Source organism: Sorghum bicolor, chromosome 9, assembly GCF_000003195.3.
Source record: "Sorghum bicolor cultivar BTx623 chromosome 9, Sorghum_bicolor_NCBIv3, whole genome shotgun sequence".
Classification (NCBI taxonomy): Eukaryota; Viridiplantae; Streptophyta; class Magnoliopsida; order Poales; family Poaceae; genus Sorghum; species Sorghum bicolor.
Window position 1 is genome coordinate 50,285,912 of NC_012878.2, and position 12,940 is coordinate 50,298,851.

At 45.3% G+C, this 12,940-nt stretch overlaps 2 protein-coding genes across 4 annotated transcripts; both read left to right on the forward strand.

The window, feature by feature from the left end:
• Positions 1,698–2,768, forward strand: LOC8077141. Its single transcript, XM_002439796.2, has one exon. It carries the CDS (start codon positions 2,031–2,033, stop codon positions 2,625–2,627), a length of 597 nt encoding a protein of 198 aa, XP_002439841.1. The 5' UTR covers positions 1,698–2,030; the 3' UTR covers positions 2,628–2,768.
• Positions 9,313–12,011, forward strand: LOC8077142. 3 transcript variants are annotated; one of them, XM_021448327.1, is made up of 4 exons: positions 9,313–9,803; positions 9,918–9,996; positions 10,501–10,835; positions 10,918–12,011. In XM_021448327.1, exons 3-4 carry the CDS (start codon positions 10,568–10,570, stop codon positions 11,748–11,750), a joined length of 1,101 nt encoding a protein of 366 aa, XP_021304002.1. In that variant the 5' UTR covers positions 9,313–9,803; positions 9,918–9,996; positions 10,501–10,567; the 3' UTR covers positions 11,751–12,011. The 3 variants fall into 3 exon arrangements, with proteins under 3 accessions (XP_021304002.1, XP_002439842.1, XP_021304003.1); XM_002439797.2 differs by lacking the exon at positions 9,918–9,996; XM_021448328.1 differs by lacking the exons at positions 9,313–9,803; positions 9,918–9,996 and adding an exon at positions 10,014–10,381.

Consider the following 12,940-nt stretch of genomic DNA (forward strand, 5'->3'; position numbering starts at 1 on the left):
GGCGTGTCTACGACGCGTCCTTGAGGCAACGTCGCGTCCTGCGGCGGCGTCGGTGGCGTAGGCGCAACCGCACAGCTGGAGCTTTTCCTTGCGGTGGCGAACCATGGCGGCAACGAGCGGCTGGCGACGACAAAGAAGCACGGCGGCACGACGACCCGCGTGCTCGGCGGCACGGCACGACACGGCTAATGGCTTGTAGTGCCATGCCTGGGCTGCGACCGCAGTACGGTGACACGATATGGCACGGCACAGCAGTGCCGCCGTGCCTAGTAGTGCCATGCCGCGGCGTGCCGTGCCACGGCGTGCCAGTGTCGTGTCGTGCCCGGGCGGCCCGTTTGGCCTTCTATGCTTCCGCCATAGGGTACAGTTTTGGTTTTATGATTGGGCGCCAAATATTGATCATCATGAGTCTTGTAGACAAGCGTCACCGGCGATGATAAGACCTTCTTGTTGAACGCCATCTTGTTTCTAGGCCTTGTTTAGTTCACCCAAAAATTAAAAACTTTTTAAAATTCTCTGTCACAACGAATCTTGCGACAAATGCATGAAGCACTAAATATAGACAAAAATAAAAATTAATTGCACAGTTTGCACAGCTAGTCTATGATTGGACAATAATTACCAAAATAAAAACGAAAGTGCTACAGTACCCAAAATTAAAAACTTTTGGAACTTAAACAAGGCCTTAGAATTCGAGATCGACCACAAAACTCCTGCACAGATAAATAAGGTTACCATTTGTTTCTTACCTCATAGTTCTCCAGTAGAGATGGATGAGCAGCTAGTTGGCGACCGTGGCCAGCCTAGACAAATCCCGAAGGAATGACTATAGATAAATAGCCAAAGAGCATTGGAAAAGAATATGATCAGTTGTTTCATGAATATCATAGATAAAACTTTAACAATACTTTTCAGTAAATAAATATTGCTTCGTCTTGCAAAAAAATAGCATAAGCATCAATGTAAGTCAAATTTCTACGAAACGTCAGAGAAGTCACTGTATCAGTAATTGTTTGAATTCTGTCCTGTAAAGGGTGTTTGGTTAGTGTTATTAAAGTTTAAGAGTGTAGCATTTTTGTTTTATTTGGCAATTAGTATTCATAGATTAATTAGTCACAAAAGATTCGTCTCGCAAATTACTTTCTAGTCATGTTTTTAGTTTCGTAAATAATCTATATTTAGTATTTTATGCATGTATTCAAACATGACGGTAAACTTTATCGCTTCAAACTAAATAAACAGGCAGTAAGGTTGTAACGTCGTTGTATTCAAAATTTTTCATCCACGGCCGTAATCTGCCTTCAAGTGTTTCCGCATGCCTTTGTTCATTGCATCTGCTTTCTCTCTCTCTCTGACATGAGTAGTACATGTCACCCCCCACCACCACTTCCCTACACATGGGAGTACTGGCTGCACCACTGCCTGGAGTCAAAGACACTATGAGCAGGAAATTATTGAAATCCTCTAGCACCATGTGCTTTGCAACTAGAAAATAGCGAGGATTGACGAGCACAGTACGATCGCACTAATCCGTTCCACCATCCAACAGACATCTCTGCGTTCCAGAAATAACAAACGGAGAGCAGAGCAGAGGTCACTTCTCTCGTAGTCGTAGAAGCCACCCTAAATTAACCTAACCCCCTCCACCGTCCACTCATTGCCTCCATATTTAAGCTAAGACAAGTTACATAACCATGGTATCGTATGTAATTACGCAACAAATCGGATCACCAGCAGACATATATTATATATTATATATATGTATATATATGTGCATCAGGCCATCAGAGGACACGAGCAGAATAAACATATTTCTGGCCAAATCTTGGATGCTTCCACAGCGTCCACCTACTCCATTGTCCATGGCGGTGTCCTGCATGCGGAGCACTTGAGTTTCGCTCGCACCGGCTCCATTTGCGAACCTACAAACCCCGAACAACTCCCAGATTAGCCATACCAGGCCTTCCTTCCTTCTATAACCAGATCCATCCGACCAACAACAGAGGTGGAGAGAGAGCGCTGCGTGCGAGATGGATGGTGGCTACAGCAACCTCGCGTTCTCCCCTCCGACGGCGACGGCGAGCGGCGGTTCCGCCAGGGCGGCGAGGCCGTCGATGGAGCTGACCAACACGAAGGAGACCAAGGCGTGGGAGGGCCTGGCCATCGGCGCGGTCACGCTGGCCCGGACCTTCTCCACGGGCTCACACAGGTTCTGCAGGTCCGGCAGCGAGAGGACGAGCAGCATGAGGAGGAGCCGGAGCCGGAGCGGGAGCCGGAGCGGCCTGCCGGGCGCGCTGAGGCGGGCCTTCTCCATGCGGCGCCACGCCGCGGGCCGCCTCGGCGGCGCCGGGGACGGGTACTGGAGGATCCACGACATGGATGGGGACAGCGACGACCGCGGCGATGATGGCACGGTCGAGGAGCGCGGCGAGGAGGAGGAAGCCGCAGCTGCCGCCGAGGAGGCGGTGGAGAACAAGAAGACGACGGAGCAGCGAGACGAAGATGCCGCTGCTGGAAACGCTGCGGCGGCAGGGAAGGAGAAGGAGGGAGCCGCCGAGTGCAGGAACAAGCAGAAGAAGCAGCGGGGTGGCATCTTGAAGGCGTGCAAGAAGCTTTTCCGGTTGTAAAATAGTGTAATAATAATGGCATCACGCATCAGCTGCTGCTGTAACGAAATGTCGGGGTGTTACTGCTACGGATCCTTATTTTTCTTCTTTGATTAATTATGTATTGGAAAGATGAAAACGAACGAGATGATCATATACATACATAGTACGCCATTGCTGTACGCCTGTGCGACTGAAGCTTGGGTGAGTTAGGTCAGATCTTGACAAGAAGATGCCATCACGACACGGGGGGTCAAACGAGGTCCTGGGAGTTCGTGCGCAATCTTACTGTCGGGGCGGGCACGACGGTCCACGCTTTGACGCTTGTTGGGGTGTTGTCGTTCGTGAATCGCGATCCTCGCCAGTCGCCCTCGCATAGCAAGCTAAAGCTATCTCCAACAGGGAGACGACCCAAATCTAAAATGGGTCTCCAACACAATACCTATAGCCTCCAACAGAGTACCCATACAAAAGACCTATTTTGGGTATCAGGAGAGGCATAACCCAAATTTGGGTATCCTCTCTCCTCGAGACCCATTTGCAGAGAGTGTTGTCTTTTAGGTCTTGTTGTTGGAGAAGACTAAAAATAGGTATGGAACCTTTTACCTGTAGCGCTACCCAAAAGACAAATGAGTCTTGTATTTTGGGTGACGATTGTTGGAGATAGTCTAAAAAAAGTAAAAATGCATCCCTGAAGGCCGAATGCTCCTTCCATTCCATCGGACTCGCAGCCCAAGTGCAATCCCTTCGACGCCGGGCCGGTTCTCTGTGCTGGGCTATGCATAGATAGACCAAAGCCCAGCTAAGGCCTTGTTTAGTTCCAAAATTTTTTGCAAAACAGATACTGTAGCGTTTGTTTGTGACAAATATTGTCCAATTATGGACTAACTAGGCTCAAAAGATTCGTCTCATCAATTTCGACCAAACTATGCAATTAGTTTTTATTTTCGTCTATATTTAATACTCCATGCATGCGTCTAAAGATTCGATGTGACGGGGAATCTGAAAAATTTTGCAAAATTTTTTGGAACTAAACAAGGCCTAAATGTAACGGAAAGGCTGAATAGAAGGCCTGTTTAGCTGTTTGTGGGTTTTTAGCCTTTCTGAATCTTAAAATAAAAATTTAATAATAGTAGCACTTTCAAAGGTATCTCTTTTGAGATCATGACTAACCCTTTTCTGGAATGCCAACTAGCAAGGTGGCTCAGGTAAATAGTGTGGCCGCTAGACTTACTCCTATTGGGATATAAGGGCTGATCATTAGATAGATAAAAATTAGACGAAATAGCTCTACTACATTTTGGTGGAAACTTTTTTAGACGAGTCTCTTAACTAGTTATTAGCCAACCTTAGCTAAATTTTAGCTCAATTAATAGCTGACCTTAACTTATCCAAACAGACTCTTAACAATGCCTTTAACAAGCCTGGGCAAATTACACGGTACCCATTAACCGTACCCGAATTACCTGAACCCGGACCCGAATTACCCGAACCCGAGGTACCCAATCCTAAATTTGGATAGCGATTGTGATTATCCGAAATTAGTTTGGGTAATTCGGATAATATTCCCCGGTACCCGAACTACCCGAATTACCCAAATATTTATCTATATCTTTGTATTTATCATGTGTTGTTAGTTAAATATTAGAACTTATCAATTTATTAGAACATAATTCTCTTTGTTTGAACAAGTGATAGTAATATATTATTCTCTACAAAATGCTATTGAAATTCTATACAAATTCCTGCTGAAATTATATATAAATTGCTATTGAAAATTTGTATAGTGTGTTGTTTTTTGAAAATTCAGATAAATCGGGAATACCCGAACCCGAAACCCGAATTATTGGGTACCCAAAATTACGGGTAGTGTTTTTTCGGGACTAATATCGAGTAACAATTTTTATTACCCGAATTACCCGACCCAAAAAAATCGGGTAACCCGAATACCCAGACTTAGCCTTTAATATGTTGATGCCTTATGTCAACGTCTCACTGTTTGTCCATTATTTTAATTTATTTATCAATGAGGCGTATGTTGCTACTTCACAGTTCACAATAGATAGCCCTACGCGTTGCCTCTTGCCTTGTTCATACGAAACTTAGAGACATTGAGCAATGCAAACTCAGCTTGTACAACGGTGTCCATGCTCTCCTTGTTAACCTTGTCGGTATTGTGCAATCATATATTGAACACAATTAATCAACGGCCATATATATATAGGCGTGTTTAAGGTTCTGTTTGGATCCTAAAGATAGTAGTTAGCTGATGATTACCTCTTTAAGATCTAAACAGATCTAGCTAACAGTTTAGCTAATTGTTAGTTGAATACAAAATTAACTAATACTAGTTAATATAACTAAAATATTACTAAATAAGCAGTAAAATATTACTGCATAACAGTAAAATAGTTATTAGTTAGTATTACTAAATAAGCAGTAATTAGCTAATACTCCCTCCGTCATGAAATAGAGTGTATTGCGACTTCTAAAATTTGTGTTGAAATACAATACGTTCTACATAATGACTATATTTTGATTTAGCAAGATTTGTTAAAAGGGAAACCATGATTTGACGAGAAACTCTATAATTGAAATGATCTATGGGCACATGAGTCATGTAAATGTTCTCTTAAGTTGTCTCAAAATTTGTAGAACATATTGTATTGGAGGACACAGGGACTAGTAGTTAATATTAATTTACTGCTAGTTGGACCAAGTAGCTATGAATTATTAGCTACTCCCTCCGTCCTGAAATAGAGTGTACTGTGACTTCTAAAATTTATGTTAAAATACAATGTATTTTACATAATGACTATGTTTTGATTTGACAAGGTTTGTTAAAAAGGAAGCCATGATTTAAGGTGAAACTCTATAATTAGAATAATCTATGGGTAAATGTGTCGTAGGACTGAGGGTGTAGCTAACTATTGGCATCTAATGGATCCAAACAAGACATGAATTACCATATTTTGATCCATGACATAATATGGTAGCTTCTTGATAACGCTGGTTGCTACTTCACTATCAGCCCTTATTGCTCAATGAAGAGTTCTTGTTGATGCAATATACCATGCATTTCCATGACATCGACTAAATAAGCGCATCACAGATGGCTTGTAGCCTCCATCTAATCTACTTCTATGTCTCTCCTATTGCTATAGCTAACTTGCATCAAATAAATCACCTCGAATTTGTTTAGAATTGAGCTCCACCTGCCAACTTGCATGGATGGATGGATGTCAGATCCACAAATTAAATTATTTACAAGGATGATATTTAGATGTATATTTTCCTTTCCAATCTAAATGGAAACATGGAAAGTATTTTATTATTTTTTGTTACAGATTTAGCTATTTATTAAGCTTGACATGAACTCTTCATTGCTGTACCTTGCTTCTTAATTTGTATGTATATAAAATTTACTATTTTTAACATTTTAATTCTCAATTAATCTCTATATTAATCATATTTGGCATAGACTCTTTGATAGTTTGATTATATCTCTTTTTTTGGAAAGACTCTTTGATTATATCTAAATCATTTTATAATCAATAAAACAAGTGTATATTATTTTGGTCTGATCAACCTAGAGGGGTTCAAATGAGAAACTAAGATCTATCACTGTTAAGTACTATTTTTCCTAATTCAAATTCCAAATCTTATCTATTAATTAGTTAAATTTTCAATTTGTTGTTTATAGATGTTTTTAATTTAAATCCTAGTAGAAATCACAAAATCGTTTTCAAAACACATAGCTCACAAACATTTTTTTCACAACTGAACCAAATAAAACCTAAGTTGATTCGTCCAAAATCTACAACCACAAACAAGAACAAGTAGATCGGGGCAGCAAATCTCCAAAAGTCAATTTGGTCAAAAAAACATAGGAATAAGCAAACAAAACACATATTTATCAATATGCTTGTCTTTTCATGAGTTTAGTGTAATGAAAACCTATCCAAAAGCTCACCAAACCCATTAGTATTTCATTATTTTGTAAGTTAGTTATTTATCATTGACGCTTGATATGGACTCTTTATTTACATTTTTTCAATTAGTATGAAAATCAAATTACAAAATCTAATTTTGAAATTCTAAATTTTCTTATGAGTGAATTACTTCTAATGTGGACTATTTAGTTAAATCTAGACCATTAGATGATCACTAAAACAAACAGTGCACATTCTTTTTTTTATTAATTTCATAACTTCTAGACCTTTCGGCTTTTGGCGATTCTGACCATTTCTTTTAACACTGTTTATATCGTTTTAGTTTTTCCAGGTATATTATTTTTCTATATATATCTATATAGAGGCTATGTCTCTATACATAATAAAAATGTAACCATGAAGCATCGAATCTTGTCTCTACACACATGAAAAAAACGATTTACTTAGAATGGAGGGAGTGTATAATAAAATAATAGATAAGTTTGACGTGACTCGTCAACTTGATCATACTAGACTGTTTTGTTGTGACTCAAGAGATAAGCCATGAGTCACTTTAATCTATTTGGCATGACTCACATTTTGATCCTGAACGATGTAACTAATTTGGTCGGTGTGACATGATTATTCGTCTCAGATTAAATATATATAGAGCTAACTTTTAACTATAAGTCTATAACTCTTCAAATAGAGAACTAACAGGTGGGCTCAAAATTAGCTAAGGTCCTAACTAGTTGTCAAGACCTAGCTAATTTAGACTAAAAGTATCAATCCGAAACAAAAAGACCAAAGTGCCAAGAGGTAGCAAGAGTGGAACAATTCCAAGTGTTGAATTGACTTTATGTATGATTCCACCTATTTGTTAGCTCTTGTATCTAAATAGTACTCCCTTCGTATAGGATTTAGATATCGTACAGGACAGCGACACGGTCTCCAAAACACAATTTTAACCTCCTATTTTTATAAAAACATTTAGAAAAAATGATATATGTATACTTTTATGAAAGTATTTTTCAAGATAAATCTATTCATATAATTTTCACATTTGTAAACTCAATAACTTAAAAGTTATTGAAGATTTATATTCCCAATATTTGATCCAAACCTTGTCCGAAACGACATCTAGATCCTATACAGAGATAGTCCATGACTAATTTGACCTATTTGATAGCTCTTATATCTAAACAGTAACAATTAGCTGAAGCTAGTAGCCAGCTACGGACAAGTAGCCTAGCTAATCTAAACAAGGCCTCAAATCATTTGTTTTATTTTACATTTTACTAATAATTATCGATGAAACAACAAGCCCTTGTCTGCAATTTGATTTGAGAATAGTGACACACCGTATATAGGCATATAGCTACGCCACGCGCGGTGACTCCAAACAATAGTGACACACCGTATAGCTACGCTGTTTTCAACATCTAGGAATATATACCTAACCTGTCTCCAATGTGGAGCTGAAGGACCAAATTGCACACTGCTTTGAGCAGATTCAGTATTGAGCGGTCGGCGGCAGGCAATGTGCAAAATTGGCGGCCATCCGGCTAGCAAATGGCCACGGCATCGATTTTCCTACTACTCGTTTCCCTTTTTTTTAAGGCCTTGTTTAGTTCGCAAATTTTTTTTGTTTTTGTCTACTGTAGCATTTCGTTTTTATTTGACAAACATTGTCCAATCACAGAGTAACTAGGCTCAAAAGATTCATCTAACAAATTACAGGTAAAATGTGCTGTTAGTTTTTATTTTCGTTTATATTTAATGCTCCATGCATACGACCAAAGATTCGATGTGACGAAAAATCTTAAAAATTTTTGCGAACTAAACAAGTCCTAAGACTGCCGTTGCAAGGGAATCGTTTGACGATGGCGAACCAGGACGAGGACCCGGCTGCGGCCGGCGTTCGGAGAGGAGTCGCTGTCAAGTGCCATGAAGCCAAGGATCGTTGACAACTTGTTATAGTGCCGACTAGTCGAGAGTCCAGACTATCGTCGCCAAGCAGTCAAGCACACACGCCCTCGCGCCGCGGCTGAACGCACTGCAAAAGTCCAAAGCCGCCGCCCGCCGAGATCCCTGCCAGCTCGGGATGCCGATGAAACGGCAGGCAGCGCCCTCCTCCACAGGACGTCGACACGATCAAATCACCGCACTGGGGGGGGCCGTCCAAAACAACGCGCTGGGGGCAGAAATGCCAGTACAGTAGGTCTATATGTATATATATAAATCCACACGCACCCATCTGTCTACGCCATGGCTGCATAACTGCATTGCATCGTGCGTGCCCAACGAAACGCCTGTATGCGTGACACACAGGCACAGGCACAGGCACTCATCAGGCAGAAGCACCGGCCGTCGAGGGATAGATACGTCGCAGCCACGCGCTCGGGCACCCGACCGGCGCGTCAGAGCCGTCGCGCGAACCGCTGACCGACCACGGTACGCAACCCAACCCCAACCCCAACCCCAACCGAGAGAGTCCGAGACGCGCATATTCGCGGCACCGTTCCCGGACGGCCCGGCGCCTTTGGCCTTGTTTAGTTGTCAAAATATTTTGCAAAATTTTTCAGATTTTTCGTCACATCAAATCTTTAGACGCATACATGAAGTATTAAATATAGACGAAAATAAAAACTAATTGCACAGTTTGGTCGAAATTGACGATACGAATCTTTTGAGTCTAGTTAGTACATAATTGAATAATATTTGTCAAATACAGACGAAAGTGGTACTATTCATATTTTGCAAGATTTTTAGAAACTAAACAAGGCCTTTATTATTTTACAACCGGCGAGTTCGTTCCAGTTCCAGTCCTCCGCGGGCGGACGGCGCGGAGGGAGGAAATCAGCCAGCGGCCCACACACACACGGCCGCAACCCGCAATCGCCCCCCACGGCCCCACCACCTCACCTATCCTCTTCTCCCCAAGAATAGGCGAGCGAGCGAGCGGCTGGTCGTCGAATCTAGGAGCCCCCGACCTGCGCGTCCGTCCGTCCTCCCTAAATCCGGCCACGCCCGCCGGTGAGGAGAGGAGGAGGCGACGATTGATTGATCAGTCACTCCCGAATGGAAGATTGATCAGTCCCTGTCCAAGTTTCTCGGGGGTTGCCTTCCCCTTGCTTCCCCCCCTCGTTGTTGCTTAGTCCGGCTCGATCTGGGTCGGTTCCAGAAGCTCGCTTGACGGCTGTTCGTCCGTCGCCGGAACCGCCACCGCCGGTTGGTTGGGTTATACTCCGTTCCGTTACCTCTGGTGAGTCCTTCTCGGTTTCCTCTTCTCCCTGCCGATTGGGCCGGTTCCTCCCCAATCCGCCGACGAGCGCGTTTCTTTGCTTTGCTCATCTGGATGGATGCTCTCTTCTGGCAGTTTCGATCTACTATTTTCGAATCTTTTAGGTCGTCGTCGTCAGCCCGGCGGCGGCTTCTGGATTCCCGTCTGATATCAGGTTGGCCGCCGCGCCGCCCGCCCTGATTCCTTGCACCGAAGAAAAATGCATCCTTTTTTTTCTTTTATTTTGGCTGGTTTATTATTCTGGCGCTCGTCGGAAGGATAATGCTGGCCAGGAAACCCATAACTTGCAAGGCTGGCATCTCATGTGCTGTCGCTCGACTAATGAAACGCGATTAATTGCTCCGCCAGATTTGACACATCCCTGTTGATGTTGATTTCGTGGGCGGGGCGTTTTCATGTCCGCACGCTTTGGCTTGATGCTCAAGTGGTTGTTGCTTTCGGGATGGGATCCTCTTTTCGTAGTCCTACGGAAACATTACTTCCTTGACCGTTCTGGCCATTTTGCTCCCAAGATATGGGTTCATACTCTAGCCATCAGAGTAAAAAATGAATCTTTGTGTTGTTGTGTGCTCCAAATATCAAGCATCAAGCATGTGATTCCTCATCTATGGGATTCGTCTGTGCAAGTGTTATAAAACGTGCTGCGGTTCCTGTGCAGGTCTGTGTTACGGGCCATTTCTTCGCGTGCTCTGCTTCCGCTGGCCTCCGGCGAGTGAATCCAGACCATGGCCGAGATAGAAGACGCGATGGGTGCGCCGCCGACGGTGACGACAACGGAGTCCGAGGGCACGACCACAGATGAGGACGTGCATCTTTCGCCGACCTGCATCTGCGGCGGCGCGGGCGGAGCTGGTGGTCGCCGGGGTGGAGGCCGCATCAAGATCCTCTGCAGCTTCGGCGGCCGCATCGTGCCCCGCCCACACGACGGCGTGCTCAAGTACGTCGGCGGGGAGACCCGCGTCCTCGCCGTGCCTCGCTCCATCTGCTTCCGCGGTGGGTGTTCCTTCCCTTCTCCATCCGCTCCGCAACCTGCCTCTTCCGGCTCTTCTCATCAGCAGTTTGCCCTGTCGTGCAGAGTTGAAGAAGAAGGTGGAGGACATGTTCAAGACGGAGGTCGCGGCCATCAAGTACCAGCTCCTCTCCCTGGCCGAGGAACTGGACGTGCTCGTCTCCGTCACCTGCGACGAGGACCTGGTCCACATGCTGGACGAGTACGACCGCCTCGAGGCGAAGCGTTCGCCGACCACGTCCCCGCGGTTCCGCGTCTACGTCTTCACGCCGCAGGCCGCCGCCGCCGCCGCGCCCACCGTGCTGCCCTCCTCCGCCCGCTACGCTGGCCTGTCGCGCCTCCACCCGCACCACCACCACCACCATCAGCAACAACACCACCACTTCCAGCCGGAGGAGCGCTACGTGGCCACCGTGCCGGCCTCGCCCGACGGGAGCCCGCCGTTCTCCGCGCAGACGCACGGCGCCGTCTCGGCGGGCAACTCCCCGCGCGCCAACCCGCCCACCGTGTTCGGGTTCGGGATGCAGCGCGTCCGGAGCTCGCCCAACCTCAGCACCCTGGACGCGGCGGCGCAGCGCCTGCACCAGCACGGCGTCGACGGCAGCATACCGGGCTACGTGAGCGGCTCGCCAAGGCACGCAGGCGCGGGGCCGGGGCCGGGGCCCATGCTGTTGCAGAACAACTTCCACCACTACCAGCAGTACCCGCCGGCGCCCGTGCCCGTGCCCGTTCCCGTGCAGCACCACGGCGGCGGGCGGTACGACGCGCGCGGGTACGTCAGGGTTGGGAACTACATGGCGCCGATGGTGCCCGCTACCAGGCCGCTCTCGAGGGGTGGACCGCCGCCGCCGCACAGCGAGATGGTGACGCCCAAGAAGTCTGCGATTGTATGGGACTGACCCGGCCGCCGGGGCCGGCCGTACGCCGGAGGGAGCCTGTTGTAATGAATTTTGCTATCAGTATACGAGGGGCAGTGAGTTGAGTGCTATGAGTTCTTGAGATTGAGATGTGTAACGTGTAAATAGACGGTCGGATGTATGGATGCACGCGGCCTTGTTTTAGCTGTTGCGAGTGTGTCCACGCTAATATGTTTGTGCGTTTTTCACTCGTCACACCAGCATGTTCGCCGGCCGAAACAGTAAAGCATAGACTGTTTAACACTTGTGTCTCAGAGCCGCGTATGGTCAAGAAATCTCGTGCCCCATTTGCAAGACGGGGGCATACGCGTGCGCGTGTGTGGTGCGCTTTGCACTCTCAAAATTATCCCTTTATTATCTCAAAGAGGGGATTCAATGCCAAGATTATCCTTAGATGTTTTTGGTAAAAAAGTTTTTTTTTGAAGCAAATCTTTTGGTAAAAAGTGATTCTCTAAAATTAGTGATTCTATGGTAGTAGTAGGGCTGTGTTTCTAGCTTATGTTTGTTGAGTGTGTGCGCTTCACATCCTCAAAATTATATCACCATTTTCCTATAAATAGGGGATTCAATTCAATATCTAGATTACCATTCTTAGGGCTTCGTTGGTAGAAAGTGACTCTAAAATAAGTGGTACTATGGCAAGATGGTTGAGTTACTTAGTGGTCCAAACTTGCTCATGCATGTAGCACTAGCTTCAGCACTTTGGGCCGATCTACCTCCTGCAAAAACCGTTTACTAGCACGCTCTAGGTGACAGTAGCACACATCTAGTATGTGTCATGATCGAGGTTGGTGACATGTAAGGGCTCGTTCGTTTGACGTGGATTGAGTCTTTGGAATTATTCCATCAGGATTTGCTTCGCCAAATTGTATAGTTTTAATAAGTGGAAATAGTTCCTGGCTCAAATCTAGGATAACCGAATGCAGCCTAAGTTAAACTCCTTCGATAAATCAAGCTCCGCAATATCGATTGAGATATGTCGTCAGTGGAGAGGGCTAGAGCTCAGTGTATCATGGAGTAGAGGAATGCTATGACCGAGAAGGCGGAGCTCTGCGAGGCGTGAAGAAAGACATGGAGCGGAGAGGGTTGTCACAGTGGATTAAGAGGAGAAGAGGCACAAGTGCAAGGCATAAAGAGAGGCACATAGTGGAGAAGGGTGTCACAATGGATTG